At 33.2% G+C, this 20,148-nt stretch overlaps 2 protein-coding genes across 11 annotated transcripts in view; one reads left to right on the top strand and one right to left on the bottom strand.

The window, feature by feature from the left end:
• LOC126859139 (hormone receptor 4-like) overlaps nt 1-20,148 on the top strand; it is a 165,571-nt gene that overhangs the window by 75,656 nt on the left and 69,767 nt on the right. For 2 of the 8 annotated variants that reach the window (XM_050610151.1, XM_050610152.1), the window contains one exon: nt 17,086-17,185. The exons of 5 other annotated variants lie outside the window; for them this stretch is intronic. The gene's annotated coding sequence lies outside the window, so the exon portion shown is untranslated. Of the gene's footprint in view, nt 1-16,274; nt 16,319-17,085; nt 17,186-20,148 lie in introns of those variants that run through there. One more of the 8 variants, XM_050610153.1, reaches the window with a different exon arrangement.
• Nucleotides 1-20,148, bottom strand: part of LOC126859169 (uncharacterized) — a 131,658-nt gene that overhangs the window by 53,049 nt on the left and 58,461 nt on the right. The window contains exons 3-4 of one of the 3 annotated variants that reach the window (XM_050610206.1): nt 8,507-8,682; nt 8,030-8,443 (exon numbers count right to left, since the gene is read on the bottom strand). The exons of 1 other annotated variant lie outside the window; for it this stretch is intronic. In XM_050610206.1, the coding sequence (XP_050466163.1) occupies nt 8,299-8,443; nt 8,507-8,682 (321 nt within the window). In that variant the 3' untranslated portion in view covers nt 8,030-8,298. Of the gene's footprint in view, nt 1-8,029; nt 8,444-8,506; nt 8,683-20,148 lie in introns of those variants that run through there. One more of the 3 variants, XR_007688760.1, reaches the window with a different exon arrangement.

Genomic DNA, 20,148 nt, shown 5'->3' with positions numbered 1-20,148 from the left:
AAGACTATTTCGAGGCAAATTGTAAATAAAGTAAACCTAATATTTTTTATAGAATAAAATTTGGAAAAATTTCTATAGCACTTTGTATGTATAAACTATAGATATAAATATGAAATATATTAACTTGCTATTTGACGAGATATAGCTGTAAATTGCTCATATTATTTATCAATAAAAATTACTAAGAAAAATTACTAAGAAAAAGAGAATATATTTATTATAGATTTCTACAATTTTTTTAAATATCTGTACTTTATATTATTTGTATGTCTGTACTTTATATTATTTCTCTTTTACTTAATTTAAATCTATCAAACAATCAATTCATATAAATTGAAGAATCATTTTGATATCGTATCTTTTCTCTCGGAAAGCTCAATCGCTGTCTCTGTTCGATTTAAATTCCAATCGTATCAGCTACTTTATTGCATTGCAAAACTATCGACTCATATGATGACAGTTGGCACAAAATTGAGTATGCAATTGGTGAAACTATCAACTACCTATCAATCATAGATGCGCGCCGAGAGACTTCGGTCAATCACCCGACTCGCCTTGATTCGAAACTGCAGTGATATCCCAAGCAAAAGGTTCGACAGGTAGAAAAAAAATGTTTGTAATGCATTAAATCCAAATTAACGCGATAAAGATGCAGAAATGGTGACAGAATCCATTCAAATCGAGTATTTTGATCGAGACAGAATTTTCAAAAAAATCTGCCATCTTTGGCATCTTTTTGCATAAGAAGAAATGTTATCAGGCATCTTATTAAATCAGTTATACGACAAGTTTACGGATTAAAATTACATAATCTGTTATTTTTTCCGCGATGCGTTAAAACCATCATCCGTTTATCACGAGGTATTCGTGACGAAATAATTTCGGAATTTTATCAATGATTGAAAAGAAAAAAGAAACATTCTTTTTGATAAGCTACGGTTGAACGGTTACGTGATAGATTCGCGAATTCCTCTTGCGCGACGGGTGTAGCAGTGGTAGCAGCCGGCAGTGGCCAGCCTATTAGAGTTATGCAACTAGTGAAACTATCCTGGCGGCGGCGGCGGCGGCGGCGCGTTGCCATCGAGGGCCAGGTCGCCGCGCGTTCGCGCTCGCTCTCGAGGCCCCCGCGTAAGTTTATTGCCAAAGTTTTCGGATACAACGACCGCAGGTAACCCTGGACAAATATGGGGAACGGGCTAATGCGCATTCGCGTTGCCGAGCCCGCCGAGAGCGCGCGTGCGTTGGATAAAGTATAAGGTATATGATATATATATATATATATATATATATGCACGTGGACCTACACACGCGCACGAGACGTAATCTCATCGGCGGATTGCCGGTACTTCCCCTCCTTCTCCGACCCCTGCTGTCTTATAGATTTGTATTCTCATTCTCTTGGTGGTTGCTGTTTGTTTTTGTTGTAGAGACATACAGTACGTTTCACCAGCTTGATTAATCGCAAGTATCGTAAAAAAAGCCATGTTGCGATTATTACTATTCGACATGCTTTAATTAAACATAAATACTGTACTAAATAACCTGAATTGAAGGGACAAGCCCTTGATTAAAAAGTTTATTCATTTCTGTTTTTCATATATATATATATATATATATATATATATATATATATATATATATAACTATTATATTTTAAAAAAAGAATAGAAAGAAAGATTAATTCGATAAATTTATTATTATCTAGTTACATTTTACGCAAAATTCTATAGCTCAACGATAATCGCAAGATCTCTCAGATCATGTGGCCTCGAATATCTAGATACAGAAATAGGCGCTTTTACCGACACCCACTATAAGTCATGGTATCTGTTTCACCGCGTCTTTTCCGCCCTCATCCTTCCTTTTGCAAAACCACCGCGTATTCTGAGCTGGCACTGTCAAAGTAGGTAGGAAAGTGATATCGAGAAGAAAAGGAAGAGAAGAAGGAGGTAGAATAGACCGCGGTTAGAGCGTTAAATAAACGCTTTAATTGGGTTATCCATGAGGAAATGACCTACGGAGAAAGAGATACTCGGGCATCGGGACTTTCTGTCTCGTCTTCGTGCCTTTCCATCACGGACGCCCCACCTTTTATCTAGCGAATCTGTCCGTTCATCTCCCTCTCCCTTGCATTACCGCTTTATCCCTCACACATCCTCCCGACCACGTAACTCTGCCAGATCGGTCGATCTACCATAATGACGTAGAGAAGAGTTTATTTGTACCGGACAGTGAAGCTCAACCATCGCCGAAACTGTATTCTATTTTTTTGCCTTTCATTTTAAACATTTTTTAAAAATTAATTCTAATTGTTCTTAAGATTTTTTAGGATTTTTGTAAATTCATAAAACCTTTTTCCTTGGAAAATATTTGCCGTTTTTCTGAAGAAAAATGTAGCTCGTCTAACGTAGATAAAAATTGCGACAGTTCATATCTTGTTTTTTTCCAAAATGGTAATAATTATGCAAAATCATTCTGGGTAATAAAAGATGATGTAATTGCTTTCTGACATTTACGTTGGTAAAATTTTATAAACGAAGCAAACAGAATTTGCAGGTGAATGATATATAACGAATATTCCATTATTTTTCGTATGTTCAATTTTTGCTATGCAATTTTATTTGATATTTTGCGCGGATGGCGAACAATCGCACTGACAGATCGTTAATGATGAAACCAAATTCGCCGATAACATTGAATTTGGATATTAATGACATTTTTGTAGAGATGCTGTGAAATATTTTGGGACACGATGATTTAAATATCGCAATTAGAACAATGTGATGAAATACTTCTTATTTTCTCTTTTCAATTTATCACTTTTTTAAATACATCTTTTAATACATATATTTTGATTCTTTTCTGCATTAAATATCAAATATTTGTTGATTATATTTTCTTCTTTTATGTTTTTTAAACAAAGTATAATTAAATATATATTATTTATGTGTGAAATTAAATATACAAGAGCAATATTTTGCATAAAAGCATGATAATTAAAAATAAGCCAAGAGATAATCTCATCTCGCGATATAATATTCCGATTATTTCATTATGCAAGTAAAGATAAATGAAACAAATTCAATGTTTTACAAATAACAGTAATCCATAGCAAATCTACCAGCTTCTTTCAATCGATCGTTCAACCACTTTCGTTATGTAATCTACATTCAGTTGAACGTACGTTACGTAAAACAATATTAGGACAGCCGCATGCAATTTTACCGATTAGCGTCAATTTTATTAATTACGATAGAATAACCGGAATAAAAAAAAGCAGAATCACGGAATCACGCGTTTCCGGTTCATTACTCCAGTGAACTATAAAGTATTATTACTCTCATTTTTCCCACCCTTCGTTCGGTCGCGTTATTACTACTCACCGCGTTTAATTGCGTTTTATGTAACGGGAAGTGAAATGACCTGGCCATTTTAACTCTCCCGTAGGCGCTGTTTCGCGAATTTTATGGACGAGCGCGTCCATGAATGAGCGAATCGGAAGGAACGGTCGCGGAGTGACAAAAAGAATAATTTCCGATAAGCACCACTCTCGTTTTCATTCAGTTGCGCTAGTGATAGACTATAAACCTGCACTCCTACGACTACGCCTACTCTATTCCGCTTGAATCATCGGTCATGGAGAACATTGCATAAGAATGAATGATACTACCTAAATAAGCCAAAGACAAAGCTTTGTCATCAATAATTTCACTGCCATTAGTGAATTTATTTCAGCTACTTATTGCATTATTTAAATCACATTCATGTTTAGTCGAATTTACATCACTATCCCAAAGTGCTAAAAAATAAAAACTTATTCGAGTATTGGTATTTAGAGAATATTTTTTATATTTTAAACTTGAATTTTTTAGATTTTTGAAAGAAATTGACAAAAATTAAATTAATAACATGTAGCTAAATCTTTTCTGACATTTTTATTTTTCAAGTATTTTTATCAAGTTTTCAAAAAGCGTTGTTTCTGCACTGTATATTAAAACTCGTTTTTTTATTATCCGCATTATATATTTGCACTTGTTACTCTATTCTTATTATATTGACTTATTTATATAATAATCTGCAGCTAGAGTTTCACATAATGTTTCATACCAGGAACAACTATTACGTGAAACTCAAAGATAAATATCTACATAGAAATAACACGATGCAAAGTATGTCGAGAACGAGATTAATGACGAGATTAACGGTAGAGCAATATTCGCGAAATGATAGAGATTTTCATTTTTCATTATAAGACCCGATCGCGTAACGGCGCCTGCTGATTGACTTGCATGTTCAGGAAGTGAGTCTGCTACTAAGTGAAAGTCGTTAGTCTGGAATATTAAATCGAGTAAAGATAGCTGTTATGAGGAACGGATGTACGCGGATAAGTCATCGTATTTAAATAAAATTTTCATAGTTCTGAGTATCATGTGCATTAAAATGTTAAAAAAGTTTTGATTCTCTTATAAATTTTAACAATCTCTTTTTCTGCAGATTGCTCGTAATTCAGCAACAGCATAAAGAATTGTTTCATAATCATCGTCGTACTATTGGTCTTTGACGAATTAATTACAATAACTCGTTATTAATATGTTAATGAAGAATATGAATCGATGTCAAAGCGCGCCGAAATGTGCAATTAGGTAGATCGATGTTTTTGAAAAAAGCTGCCGCTCGTCCTAAACCAGATATACCGTTGAAATTGTGCATATCAATAATCAGCTATTTGTAACAATAATTATCTACTACAAAATGATATACATTGTTAATTGATATATGCTAATTAATTTTCTCGTACTGGATAATATTTGCGAGTAAACGCTTAAATGCAGCTTTTATTTTATATTGATTATATAAGAGATTAAAAAATTAATTACACACACACTATTTTTGGATGGATAACTATTCTGCCATTGAAAATTATCGATTTGCAAATATCGGTCACATTTCAAATACTTGGTTAATAGACATGAGAGGCACGAATCTTTCTTGGCGTTCTAGGAAAGTATCGATTTTCCGATTACGAAACCGGCGCGACGATGAGAACCTTCGCGGAAGAGAGAGCGATCGGTCGCTGGCCTGCATGATACTTTCGTACGAACGTGGACCCGCAGATATGCCGACAGTGATCGATTGCGTAAGCGCTAACAATAAAAAGAGCTAGGTAATTAATTCGTATCGCATTATTTCGCCTATTTAAAAATCGTCGTTAAGCTAGCACTCACCGCAATAAATTAAAATAAAACCTATGTCAAAATTAAGTGCTATTTGATGCTCTATTCTTAATTTTAATGATCGAACTATTTAGCAGAAATTCGCGATTTAAAGTAGGATGTTAGTTTTGAAAGTTAGAATAAAAAAGCATCAAAGAAAAATAGAGCACCAAATTAGCATCTAAATAGCACTTAATTTTGGCATATGTTTTATTTTATTTTTGTTGTAGTGGGAATGCTAGCTTAACGAGGCTCATTCGAGAATTTCCATTGTCAAATTTGAACGTCGTATTATTCAGATCTAAACCGGCTTCGTGGATTTGATCCCCCCATTTTCAATCGTTGCACGGATCAATTACGCTTAATTCTTTTTTTTTACATAAATCTCAAATCAATATCTTTATTATTCATCCAATGAACAACTCTAGTATAAAATAAAAAAAAAAATTAATAAAATATATAGAAATTTAAAAAGAAACTAATGGCGGTAATGTGTTATATTTAAAGCAATCAATATTAACGAGGTACTTTTTTAATTGAAAATTAAATAATTGTGAGACAGACACATATAGTACATTTTTATTTCTAAAAATGTAAATGTAATATACAAATAATCGTCTGGTATTAATTTTCGTTTTTCATAAAAAGCTCAAACTTACTAATATAAAATTCAACGTTAAGATATGTATATAAAAAAGATATTCATTATTTAACAATTTCACTTATTTATCATTGTTAGTATTAATCTAATATATTTTAAATAATTGAGATAAAAAAAACTATAAAAATAATTATAAAATAAAATAAAATAAAATAATTACAATACGTATTTTATCAATTACCTTTTTTTTAAAGATTTATGAAACCTATTTTTAATTTTACTAGGTAAGGAAACTACGAAATTTACTAAGTGAGGAAATTATATTTAATTTTCAATGTAAATAATGTAAATAATGTGAGCAGTTTTGTAGTTCACATTAATATATATAATATAATATATATGTATAATATTTGACGGGATTAAGAAACTGAAGAATCCAGAATCTCTTGTGGGCAGGACGAATGTTTAATCTCGAGATCGCAATTACATCTTTTCGCCACCAATCACGGCCAAAATCCGGCTGAAATAACGTTTCGTTGAAACAGAAATATCAAAGCCGCTTCTATTTCAAGTCTCCGTGCCCTCTGTATAAGACGAAGACATCGCTATAAAAGAACGACCGGTGTTCGTTGGTACGACGACTGATTGTGAGAGAAAGTAAGAGAGCGCCGGAAGAGTACGAGAAGGATAGAAAAAGAGAACTAGAAAGAGAATGCGGACAGAAGTATAGCGGGGCAGAGTGGTATAAGTTCTGTAGATGGTGTAGGTAGTAGAGTTCAACGAGTGTGGGAGGGTTGGGACAGGGAAACTGGAGGTGAAAGAAGCAAGGCGTGAGAGGGGAGAGAGAGGCGGGGGCTGAAGCTCATGCAGGGGTTTATAGATAGCAGCGCATGGCCTAGAAACCGTGCCGCTCGGTGTTTTTGACCCTTCGCCTAGCTACCGCTTCTGGGCCATTGCAACACGACGTCGTGTTCGTATCGCGTTAAGCCGCGTTCACACCATGTGAAAATGCAAGCACTTGATATTCTCACTTCGCACTTTTAACGTTCAATATTTCAAGTTCCACTTTTTAATATGAAAAATATTGCGCTCTCTCACAATCCCAATATAAAGCGATAATTATATATGATAACTTGAATATTTTGATAATACATATTCCACTGAAAGATATCTATGGATTGTCTAGTTGAAAGTGAATCTCTATAAAAATCTTTAATCTCTATAAAGTTGATCAGAGAAGCAAAGGATATAAAAAAAATTGTGTACTTATAAGTAAATTATAAAATAAATATAATAATGTAAAATAAAAATAAATTGTTAAATATTAATTAATTTAATAAATTTGATAATTTCTAAAAAAAATGTTAAACCTCGAGATCGCTAGTTCGCGCAAAATTAATGATCGCATTCGCTCGCAAGTAAGCTACAGTTTCTAAACATTGCGACATGTCGTAAGTACTTGTTAAATGATATTCACGTTGAGACAACGTAATCTCGCGTCTAAATGCAATTCTGAATTCTCTACCGACTTGCATATGCGTTATAAAACAAGACAATTAAACTTAAAAAGAACCCTTTTTTTTTAAGAAAAATCATCGCGAGAAATATTTCTCTGAAACATTAGTAAAGCTTGGATAAAAGCCATCCTGTATATCGTTAACAAACATCTGGCCGCTTTTCATTGTATCGCACGTGAAATAATAATGCATCAGATTTCGTGCAGCTTATCGTGCTATCGTTATACGTCAGAAACGCATCACCGTTGTCTGAGATTGTTACGATTACGCGACACATACGTACAGATACAGGGCAAACGGTGCCTAACGCTAACATGAATATATCAACCTGGAAAACCCGCCGCTGCTGTGTACGTCCGACCTCCTTATCGACCATGAGTTCGACCTCGCGCGCAGTTATCGCTTCCGGGTCGTTGCTTCGTGACGGGTCATTTTAAGTATCGTTCACAAAGAATATTTGTCGCAACTATGTATCGCGATCCTACCGAATCATTTAATTGACTGAGACACTCAAAGATTAACGCTGACATTTTTTAATTGAATAAAATTGAGAAAGATTGCGTGCATTAAAGATTTTTTTAATATTTATTTATTTTATTTATTTATTTTATTTACTTTTTAAAATTTATATATATATATATATATATATATATATATATATATATTATCTACTACAAAATAATGTACAAATAAAAAAATTGCGCATGTGAAGATTCTAATAAAGTAATATTTCTCATTTCATAACTATAGGGATATTTATAAACGGAATTTTCTTTCTGAATTTGAGCTTCGCGATCAAGAACAAAACATAGAGTTTCCAGATCTTTAGTTCGTTTCTATCCTTAGTTCGTTTCATATGCGGAACAGCGGCATCTTCCTCAATCGACTAAGTCATAATCTAAACCTTCTCTGAAGCGGCACTTTCTCGATAAGCAATCTCTCACTTCATTACACCGTCTTTAAGACTCTACGGTAAGAGCAAACAGCGGCATCGAGATAGCGAAAGCCATTTATAGTTTGAGCGTAGATCTCGAGACTCGTACTTCCTCATCGTGCCAGCTGATTTTCCACGCGAGTGCTGATCGAGTCGAATGCCCGCCTCTGTGCGCCGTCTGAAACGCAAGAAAAGACCGTTAGACGAACGAAAGCAAAATGGCTCATCCGGAGGCGCTTACGTGAAAAACAACCGCCGTCGAGATTGACGAGATATACACATATCTGCCGGGCGCGATGATGACGGCTCGTTTATGCGCCTGCACGACTGACGTAAGAAACTTTCGCTCACCTCCATCCGTTGCACTACCTTGCACTTGCATTTGTGCCTGTGCAATGCACTACTACGAGACTCACCCTGTCGCGCGAAAGCGACAAATGACTTGTGTAAGTTTACAAATTCAATTACTTTGATCAGTAGGTGTATATTTTATGCGAAAAATTACTATCTTAAATCACAAACATGACTCTAGAGAATGAAATTATATAAATAAATTGAAAATTATTTAAAATAAATTTATAAAATTTATTAAATTCTAATTAATATAAACAGTTTTTATATAAATAATTTTGTATAAATATAGTAGTTATATTTAATAGAGAGATTATTAAAAATAAAAGTAATTTTTTCAAATCTCTATCACGCACTCATATAATATGTAAAGTATTCAGACATTTTACAAAATATATAATTTCAAAGCATTACAACTATTTAAATATCTCTCTAAAAGATTATTACATATATGGTGTGTGTGTATATATATTATTATTATAACAATAATTAATTATGATTTAAAATTATGATTAATTATGATTTAAAAGTTGTAATTTATATACAATACATTCTAATAAAATAGATTAATTATTTCAATAATATTACTGCTAAAATATCGATGATATATAAATACTATTATTGTTATCTTGTCGGAAAAGCATCCCATTAAGCCTCTTTGCTTTCATTATTTTTTTTTCTACAATCGTATTATCGCGCACAATATACGTTCCACATATGTGCAATGCAAATTATTCCTTCAATGACGACCCCGTATGCGCGTCACGCGTTCAGACATGCACGCGTGACTGTCCAACGGGAATAGCGGATTCTCTGAAGAGCGAAAGTGACAGTAAACGAAGGGTATATCGTTAAGCTTGATACGGCAATTCGCTTCGCAAATTTCTCACTAGGCACAACGCTATCTTGTTAAAATTATATGTACAAGTGAATTTATAATCAGTCTACATATGTTTCTATTACAGGGACTTTTGAATATATAATAATAAGCATAAAGAAACGTTAAATTTTTCTGCTATAGATTCTTTGGAATCAAGAAGATCATAAAACTATCAGCAGAATTAATTTACTTATTCGACAAAAGTGAAAAAATTTTACATTGATGTTTTATTGGAATTCTTGAAAGAAATGTGTCGTGTATGACTTAACATAAAATAAAATTATTTCCAATTTGTTTATCTGTCTGATCGAGTTCGTCTCTAAAAATCCGTTTATGAGGTCGTTGAATGGAAATGACGAGGTGGAGAACGAACGAAGCGCAGCGAAAGTGACGGCGTAAACGCAAAGCACCGCTATACATCGCGACGACACATCCTTTACTCGAGAGAGTCTGAGTGATTATTTCTTATACAGTGCATCAAAATTATTGAACGCGTTTTATCTTTCACAGATTCTTTAGCCAATTTGAGATGAAATTTTCTTTGGTGAAAATATCAAATCATTTATGATTTTTTAGTAATTTCGCATTTAATACAAAAGATTTTCGGAAAATTAAATTTTGATAAAGAAAATAAATAGAGAATTTTAATTTAACATTTAATTATAAAAATATATAAGATCAAAAATTGAAATGTTGCGATAAATGACGATTTCGACATTTTTAAAAAGAAAAAAATCTTGAAATTGACTAAAGTTTTAGTTTGGAAGTAAATATAATTGTATCGAAACATGCTGTGATAGATTAAATTTCAATTGTTATATTTTTTAAATAAAAATATTGTTTTGTTAACGATTCAAAATTAAAACGATAAAAAAAATCAGTAAATATAAAAGAGTATATTTCTGCTTTTCAATAGATAAATATTTTACGAATGAAAACTTCAAAGGAATGTAAATAGATAAAATTTGACTAAAACTTGAATAAATTTTATATTTTCTCATCCACCTGATTTGGTATGTGTGTGAAGTTGTTAAAAAAAATGATTTTTTTCCAATAAAATTCTTTTCCATGAAAAATTAAATGAATCGAAATCGGTCGAAAGTTTTTGCTTCGCGAAGAAATTCGCCAAGAATGGCTATCCACGACCATTAGCAGTAAATCGTAACACCTTAATTGATGCTCAACAGGATCGGTTCTTTTGCCGAAGAGCGAATGAAGCCATTAGCGCTACCTCCTCGCTCTTTTTTTCGACGCGTTCGCCTTCTTCGCCATCCTTCGCGTCATGTGTCTTCTAGGTTTTGCACGAGCAACACATATACACATCGTACAGTTGCGCGAACGCGAAATATGTCGGTCGCAGCTTTCTCTTTGCTCAGCGGTTCTCAAACTCGCTTCCTGCTTTTGTATTCACTGCGAACGAACGGCGGCCTTCTCCGAGAGAAACGACGATTCGCCGAATCGTTGTCACGAATAATAATTCAGTAAGTTCATTAAAATGATAATTTCTACAAAGTTGATGTAAGATAGTTTTGTTAATGACTTTTTATTTCATGGCTTTCTGTTGATTTCAAAATCATCATAAGTGTTTATGGCAAAGTCGTAATATTGATTAGATTTAATAGCAATAATATAAAAAAAATTTATATCTGACATATAAAAACTTTAATAAATTTATTCTTTTAAATTATATCTATTAGCGTATTAAAATTATAATTTTACTTATAATTAGATAGATGCGAAGCAAATTTTTTTTTTTTTTTTTATGATTCTAAAACTTAATTCATCAAGATAATTTGGGAGATATTGAAATTTCTATTAAACAACAAGAAAAATATAGCATTAAAAGTTTATAACAGTAAAAGTTGGATGTTGCATAACTCGGTGTGGTCCTAAAATAGATATAAAAATTACAAAGCGTGCGCATACATGAAAAACGGGGAAAAAGTGTCGAGAGTTAATAATGAGTTATTTTTTTATTAATGTCACAACGCTTAAAAGCTTTTATTATTACATCAAAAAGACACCGATATCAATCTGAATGCAACACGATTCAACACAGTACATTAATCACTACTGCAAGCGTATGCAGCGTCAAACACGCACACATATACAAACAGTATCCTCGACTAGACTAACTATGCCATAATTTATGCGCGCCCTTTTCGCTTGCTGCTCATCTTATTTCAAGCAACAGGCTAGAATCGTAACATGTTACGGTTGGTGATTTCTTAGCCAAAATCTCGCTATCCAGTAGTTCTATTAATAACGGTTTGTGGTAATTATCAGGTATTACTATCTATCGCTTTGAAAAGGCAACAAGTGTACAGTTTCCGGCCGTTACTGCAGCATCAAAAGCAATCGCAAAGAACATCATTTATATTATGCGTCGCCTACTTATCAAACAGATCCGCCCGCTATAAAATCTAATTTCCTCACACGTGTCATTAGTCGTTCAAATTTGAGAGAAATTTGAAATCGAGTATAATTTGCCTTGTTTGATTCTTCTATATGCATTGCAATTATTGCAATAGACATTATGTCTTTTATTAGCTTTTGATTATGCTTTGTTAAGTTTATTTTAGGCAGAATTTTAAATATATATATAATATATGTATATACATATGAACTAATCTGCACGTTCGCTTTTTACATATATTATATAAAATATATTTCACATGTATACACATATTATATACATATGGAATATGAAGTCTCAAATTACATATACGTTGAGTTTAATCTCATCCCTACAACTAGACAAACAGATCACATTTTCGATCGTTCTAGTGTAATGCTAACTCATTGCAAAAGAGAAGGGGGATTCCAGTCCTAGCAAAATGCAGAATGCAATGCGGCGATCGCTTCGGCGCTGCTGCGTTTACGTAACGGTAGAGAAACATCATCGTTAGTCGCGGTGTATAACGTCGAGTGCGTTCACCCCGCGAGGCCGAACACGGCTTTCTCCGCTGCGGCGCCTCCCTCTCTCTCTCTCTCTCTCTCTCTCTTTCTCTTTCTCGTCCTTCTCTTCACCTCCGACAAACTCCTTTCCTCTCTCATCGTTATACTCGATTAAATTCACCTTCTCTCTACCGTATCCCGTCGACGTCATACAGTGCCTACTCTCTCTCTCTTGCTGCTTTTTCGCCAATTTTCCGCCATCCCCTATTTTGCAAGTTTTTGTGAATTATAGAATCTGATAGAAAAGAGTATTATCCAGATGCTAAATTATCATCTTGTATTCCGTACCAAAAGCACTTATATGAAATGATAATTCGTGTAACTATGTATATGTAAAGTATAGAATTAATTATTAATTTATTATTTGTTAATTTTAAATTTATATTCAATATTTTTCTTAAAAATCTTAAAATGTAAAACAAAGCTTTATATTTTCGATTTTATTACATTTAACGAGTCATGATATAAAATAGAATTATTTAGAGGGTACATAATTATTACTTTATCAGAAATAAAAAAACTCACAAAATCGATATCGAAGACATCCTTCACGGGAAATCGACTTTTGACTATAATTGACATTAAGTATATTTAGTTAGAATATAGTAAGAAAATCGTATACTTTAGCATAATTTCCATCTTTTTCTAAACCTTCATAGATTTTTCAGAAATATTCCGGTATAAAATATTTATAGTTTTCTCTTGGAAGATCGTCTCTGAAAAATTTTTCGGAAATTTGACAATTTTCGCATACGCGCATCTGTTTCGTGCAATGAACTCGCGCGTGTCCACGCGTGCACGGTTCGTAATAAGTCGCGTATGTGCCGTTTGCGCGTGTGTATGCGTGCGTATCCGACGGAAGAGGAAGAGAAGGAGCAGAGGGAAAGGGGATGTCGACACAGGGTCGTCGGAAGGGTGGGGGAAGGACGCCCTTGCCCTTGGCATTGCCGCTCGATACGAATAGTCAGGGCTGTCCAAAACGGTGCCGAGCCAATTTAAACGTGCACGCGTAAGCCTCTCGCGCGTGCGGATGCCCTCCGCCGGAAATAAGGGGAGGCATCAATTTCTGTGTTCACAACCGACTCGCGACGCACGATTTTCTGCAAATGTGATAATCATTTCCGTGTTACTTTCTTGGGAAAAAGCTATATATTTGTCTTAAAAGCACTAAAAAGTCTGTTCTTTTCATTAAAGATTGATTTTGAATTGATTTTTTTTCAACAAAAATGTCACAAGAGGCGTGCGTCCGTTACAATTTTGGAATAATTAACAGGAGTGGAATAATTAATAGGATTTGGAATAATTAATAGGAAATAAAAAACGTGAAAATGAAATTCCAGAAGAAAATAGATAAAATTATATTTCTCAATTTAGATTTTAATAGAATTTTAGTTTATTATATAGATATTATATAAAATTCAACAAGTCAAATTGCCTCGAATTATCTGATTTTGTCAAGGATAAAAACTTGACTTTTTTAATAAGGCTGATATATTTTTTATAATAAATATTATTAACAAAAATAAAAACAGTTCACGTAAATATTTCTTATTAAATATTAGTAATTTTTAACTTTTTTAATTTAAGAGCCTTATTAATTTTTTAATTGTTAGTAATTTTTGCTTAAAAATACAGATGGTCAATTTTTTATTAATAGATAAAAAAAATTAGAGAAGTGAGAAAAAACTTTTATATTTCAAAAATATACTTATGCAAATTCTCAGAAAAAAAAGAAAAAGAGAAAGAAAGCTCAAACCTGAAGTAAATTAAAATAATTTTTGTATTAGAATGCATTTAAATTCAGATTTATCAAAAAAATTCAACAAAAAAAAATGCTAATTTTTGTTTAGGCAAATAAATTTTGAGCACGCAGATCATCTCTTTAATTCTAATAATTCTAATAATTATAATTATATCTTAAATTATAATAATAAGAATTCTTAGAATTTTCTCTTCTAAAAACTGCAACATGGTATACATGGTATACATTTTATATACTAATTCAAAGACATAATTTTTCGATATTCAATTTTATTACTATTCAGAACAGACTTGTATGATGTTTTTTTAAACGATTTTTTTATTCATGTTGACAAATAACAAGAGAAAGCAAAATTAAAGAAGGGCTCACAGAGTAATTTGGATAGGCTTCGATTTATTTTACTGAAATCCTGTGCGTCGTATACGCATGCCCTCGCCCTTGCCCTTGGTCGATACTCATCTCCTCGACGAAGAAGCTTTTTCCGGTGCGACCATCACCCTCGTCGATTACATTCGAGCGCTTGTTGGTGCCGCTTCTCCTTCGTGATCACCACGTGGCATGTAGCCACGTGGTGTGTTTCGCGCGGTGCGCAGGTGCGGACCCGGCCTGACGGAAAGCAAGCAAGTACGTCAGATGGCGAGAATACACCCTCTTGCTTGGGGTCGATGACCTCTGCGCGGAAAGTAGGCTAGGCGTGGCCTAATTGCGGAACCCCTCTTAAAATTCAGCAAGATCGCAGCAAAGTATTTTAATGATTTCACGCGAGGTGGTTAAAAGCGCTATCTTTAGGAATCAAGTAACAATTAAAAAATCAAAAAATAAAATTTTGTAATAAAATTTTTTTATTTTGAATAAAAATTAAAGATTTAGCATACATAATGTAAAATATGAGACTCTAATAATAGTAATAATATTTATATATATATATAAAGAACACGTAAATAGCGTGTACTTTAAATATATAAGATGCTATACTTATATTAAACTCGACTTATATGATGTGAAAAGAAATATTTCAACTGGTAATCGATAATATCGATACATGGTTCGTGTTCATAAAATTGAGATTACAGAAAATTATATGGTTATTTCGACGCGATTAATCATGTTAAAACATATAAATAATTATTAAATGTATTAAATTCACAATAACGTCTTTAGAGTTTCGCTCGACCATTATTAGAAAAATTAACGGCCAGTTCCCCCAATACATTCTCGATAAAAAAGACTCTAATCAGAAACACAAAATCGTAAACAATCGCAATCAATCTTTCGTATCGCTTTTGGTTTATCTTCATCATGTAGGCCCATAGCGACAAAAACTTATCCTCTTCGGCCAATGACCTTGATTGTTTCATCGAAAGAAGGGACGAGGTCCTTTCATTCGAGGAGACCTATGAATCAGGGAGTTCTTTAGGGTCGCCTTTTCGACATCTGTATCATTCACCGGCATCAAATTAATCGTCGATGCAATTAATCATCAAATTACTTGATAGCATAAAGATTTCCAACATTGTGCCGAATTGGATTAAAAATTATATCGCTCGCGAACTATGTATGTCTCTCTTAACACGATTTATACTAATATGTTCTTAAACTGCATAGGGATAATTTATTTTAATTATAACTAAATTTTTATTTTTAAACGCTAAAACAAGACAAAATAAAATTTTAATACATATTTGGAAGAGCACAAAAATTTAGTTTTTGAACATAATAAATTCTAACGGCTGATTTTTTGCTTCGTTAAGCATTCGTAATAATGTTATTTAGACGACCCTTCGCATTTTCTCTGTCCATTATTTTTGCTGTTTCTCTGTGGATTCACAATTGAAAAAGGGTGCTATGAAACGTTTCAACCTCTGACTCTCCCTGGGGCGACTCTCCCTTTAAGTAGCGAGCAACGAATGGAGAACGGTTCAATTTCACCGATACGACATTAAATCGAATGCACTTAAGGCTGATAAGGGGAAACAGTGTGACACGAGAAATAACGACGACGTAAACGCGACCCAGTCGACTACAGTTTCGCAAATACATTCAGCATCACAAAAGACAAAATTTCCTCAAATTTTACACATTTGCTGACGATATTCTGTAAAGTAAGTCTAAAACTTTAAAAAATAGAAATTCAATTTTTTTTTTGCGCGCCACTCTAACTTTGACAAGTAAATATTTGAATTATTTATATGCATATCAACACGTCTAACACTATATAATTCTCGTTCTTTAAAGCATTTTATAATTAAAGAATTTTAATAATTTATAAATATATAAAAAATAAAATATTTTTTTTAAAACAGTTCCATTATAATTTTAATCTCCATATATTCAAAACAAGATGTAAAATTTCTTTTATATCTTTTATTACTTCATCGTCTTTTATTCGTTCGTGTTTAAAATTTCAAAAAATAGCATTATATAAAATATCATTTTATTTGAACTTAAAATAAATCAAAAAAAGATAATTTTAATAATTTTTACCTTCAATAATATGTATTATGTATGTCGGATTGATTTCGCAATTAAAAATTTGTTTAAAAATAAAAGGATGAATGAACGTCCTGACATATAGCGTCAGGACAAGGCCACCGATTCGGACAATGTTTGACATTAAAATCACAAATTACGGTGTTTTATGACGACATGATACGCATCGAACGAGAACATGCGTGCATGCGCGTGCGTATACCTGTCGCAACATCTTGATGGCTCCTTGATGACCTTAACCTTTCACGGAGGGCGAGGTCGTATGAAAAAGCAACGAGTGAAAAAGTTACTTTCTAATTTTGTCGCGCGCGTGTTCTCTAAGACACAATCCTCATTTCCTTACTCACTTTGACATTTATTTTTTCTCTTTATGTTTCAGGTAAGCTTATACTCTACATCTACGTGATCTATGAGATTTGCGTTTCGATCCGCAAGTTGAGATTTATGATCTCTGCGCTATCAATGCTGTCGAAGCGATCGTAAGTAAAACAAAATCAATTTTTTCGCGAATGCTATATCGGTCGTTCCAGACAAATTATCGGTCTGAAATAATAATTATATATTTTATTCATCGATAATTGTAATAATCGAGTTACTCATCGATAATTGTACTAAAAAAAGCGAAAATCACATTTGCATTAGAATTCATTTTTTTTTTTATAATAAAAAATGTGCATATATAATAGTGGATGTGGACAATTTTTTCAATTATTTATCGTTTAAAGTTATTCTTTTAATATACATACACATAATAAAACTGCAGTAAAATCTTTGTTAAAATTGATACATAATTGGCTGTACAAAAAGCAAGTATTTCTCATCTATTTATATTTTTTAAATTTAATATTTCTAAATTTTTCTCCATTCTCATTATTCATGATTTTATAATTTTTAATATTTCCATACAAAGATAGCTATTAGTTACACGATAATAGTAGAAGAGAAACATATGTACGCTTTGAGCGTTATTTGAACTTTATTTGAACAATTTTTTGATACAACAAAATATTAAAAATTGTTCCGAAAATCTCCACCTCATTCTTCTAATTGTAGGACTATTTTCTTTTAAAATCACTAATTTTTAATCGTATCTGTTTCTTAATTTTCCACGTACAATTCGCAGACTCAAGTATAATCATAAAAAAAAAAACAATGAATTTGCAATCGAAAAAAAAACAAGAAAAGAAAAATTTTTAGATCTCCAGAAAAAAGAGAGAAAGCAAAATTTCTGCAAGATGATCGAATGAAAGAAGATAGCGAGAATTAGAATCGAGTGTATACGAAGGGTGAACGACCGAAGGCAGGGGCACTAGGCTGCTACCCTCTGCGACGAGAGAGAGGGATATAGGACGGTCGAGAAAGAGAGGGCGTTAGAAAGAGGAGAGGGAAACGAGAAGGGGCGAGAGAAGAACGGTAGAGAGAGAACGACAGAGGGAGGCTTCGATAGAGGGAACACATTGAGCAACCCCTAGTTCCCCTTTCTCCCCATTCCCCTCTCCCTCCTTCCATCGTGTTCGCCGAAGAAGATCAATACAAGCCACGTGGTGTGGCAGTAACGCCACGAAGAATAGCCTAACCCTCGTGCATGCAACAAACCTAAACCATCAGCCGTGAGGCGGGGATTCTCTCCACCGAGGATAAATTCGTCGATAGTTTACCACCGATGGGGTGCGAGAATTTTTTTTCGCGGAAATCTCTTGAATTTATCGTTTAACAAGGCTTCTTTGCGATTTTTATACGCGAATAGTTAGGAATTTGCTTGATTCTGTTTTTAGAATTTTTTGTATCGTTAATTTTTATAAATATTTGTAGACAACAGATATAATTTCTGCAAGCTCAGATTTTGGTATTATTGTGCGCACATAAATCACTATATTTTATCCATTTTTTTTAAATTAAAAAAAAAATTATTTTTTATTATATTAATAGCTTATTATGATTAAACTTACTGAAAATACAAATTTTAATTTTTAGAATTCTTAACAATTACGCAAAGTGTTTGTTGCAGTAACACGCGCATCGGAATTTTAAAAGGATTTATAAATTTTCATATATATATTTAGATTCATATCTTCATTATTTGAACAGAGAGAAGGAAAGAGAAAGAAAGAGAATTTCAATTTGTGAATGATTTCAATATGTAACATTTTGAGGATAAAATAATTATAACAATATTATTAAAATCCGCCTGGAGAGATGTCTGCGATAGAAATTTCTAGATTTAAATAATCATTCGATTTGCATATTCTAGATGCACGTCTATTCGCCATTATGAGATTAAAATAAATAACTCAAAATTAATCCGTGTCATTTAAGTTAATAGCAACGCGAAGAAATTAAATTTTTGTCGACGTAGAATAAAATTAAAAGACTCGTTTGCCGGAGCGGGAGAATTGCTATCATGAAGAACTCCGTTGGATGTGGATCCTATTTTCGGTCATCTATCGATCGTGTTATTCCGTACCGTGCACTCGAGAGACTCACCCCGAGTTTAAACCCACTAGGCGACTAGGGTATGGCTTTATCTTTTTAGGACACGAAGTCATCGGCATAATCGGAAAAGCAGATCTGCATCGATGATCTTTTGACCTCCGAAAGACGTAATTCTAGTTGCGTCAGTTCAATCTCGTCGTTACCGAATGAGGTGTGTCCACGCAACCGAAAATATATCGTACAATCATAATGAAATCGAAGCGCACAAATTGTGAGAAAAAAATTACAGAATTATAAATTCTCAAATATAATAATAAAAAGCTTGTTTATATTTGCTTACATATTATTAAATTTTTAATATAATTTTTATCTAGCTTTTTATATCATATCGAGAAGAATCAAAATTGCTCAAAAACTGATATTATTTAACGACAATATTGAATTATATAATTAAAGATTTTTCAAAGAAGATAAAATTTTTTATAAGATACTAATTTATGTGTGTGTGTGTGTGTGTGTGTGTGTGTGTGTGTGTGTGTGTGTGTGTGTGTGTGTGTGTATGCGCGCGTGCTTAATATCAAATTTCCTAAATCTATAATGTAGTTTACATTATGGGCGGAATTCACACGCGTCTTCGTTCGCTCGCACTTTAACGTCAGTGACTTCGATGTGCGTTCAATGTTACGAAAAAAAAAGGAACATGTTTTTGGCATACTCTCTCTTGCGCTCTCGTGAAGTCGCAACCCTCGCGAGTTATGCGCCCGATGTTTCCCACACGATAAACACGTATACACACACATACATACACAGAGACATAATGCTGAGAAGAGTACGGGACGAAGCGAAGGAAGAGAGGGTGTAAAGCCTACCCTTGTAGATCGCTTTGAAGGAGGGTTGCTATTACGGGTAGTTTCATACATTGTACACCCCTGACTTCGAGTCTAGGTCGGTCATTCAACCCATTGCCATCACCCGACATTACCCAGCAACCCCTACCGACCGTCCCACG

The sequence above is a fragment of the Cataglyphis hispanica genome, chromosome 2 (assembly GCF_021464435.1).
Source record: "Cataglyphis hispanica isolate Lineage 1 chromosome 2, ULB_Chis1_1.0, whole genome shotgun sequence".
In the NCBI taxonomy this organism is placed as follows: Eukaryota; Metazoa; Arthropoda; class Insecta; order Hymenoptera; family Formicidae; genus Cataglyphis; species Cataglyphis hispanica.
The sequence above is the reverse complement of the archived record's forward strand: the minus strand, read 5'-3'. Positions and strand labels throughout refer to the sequence as shown.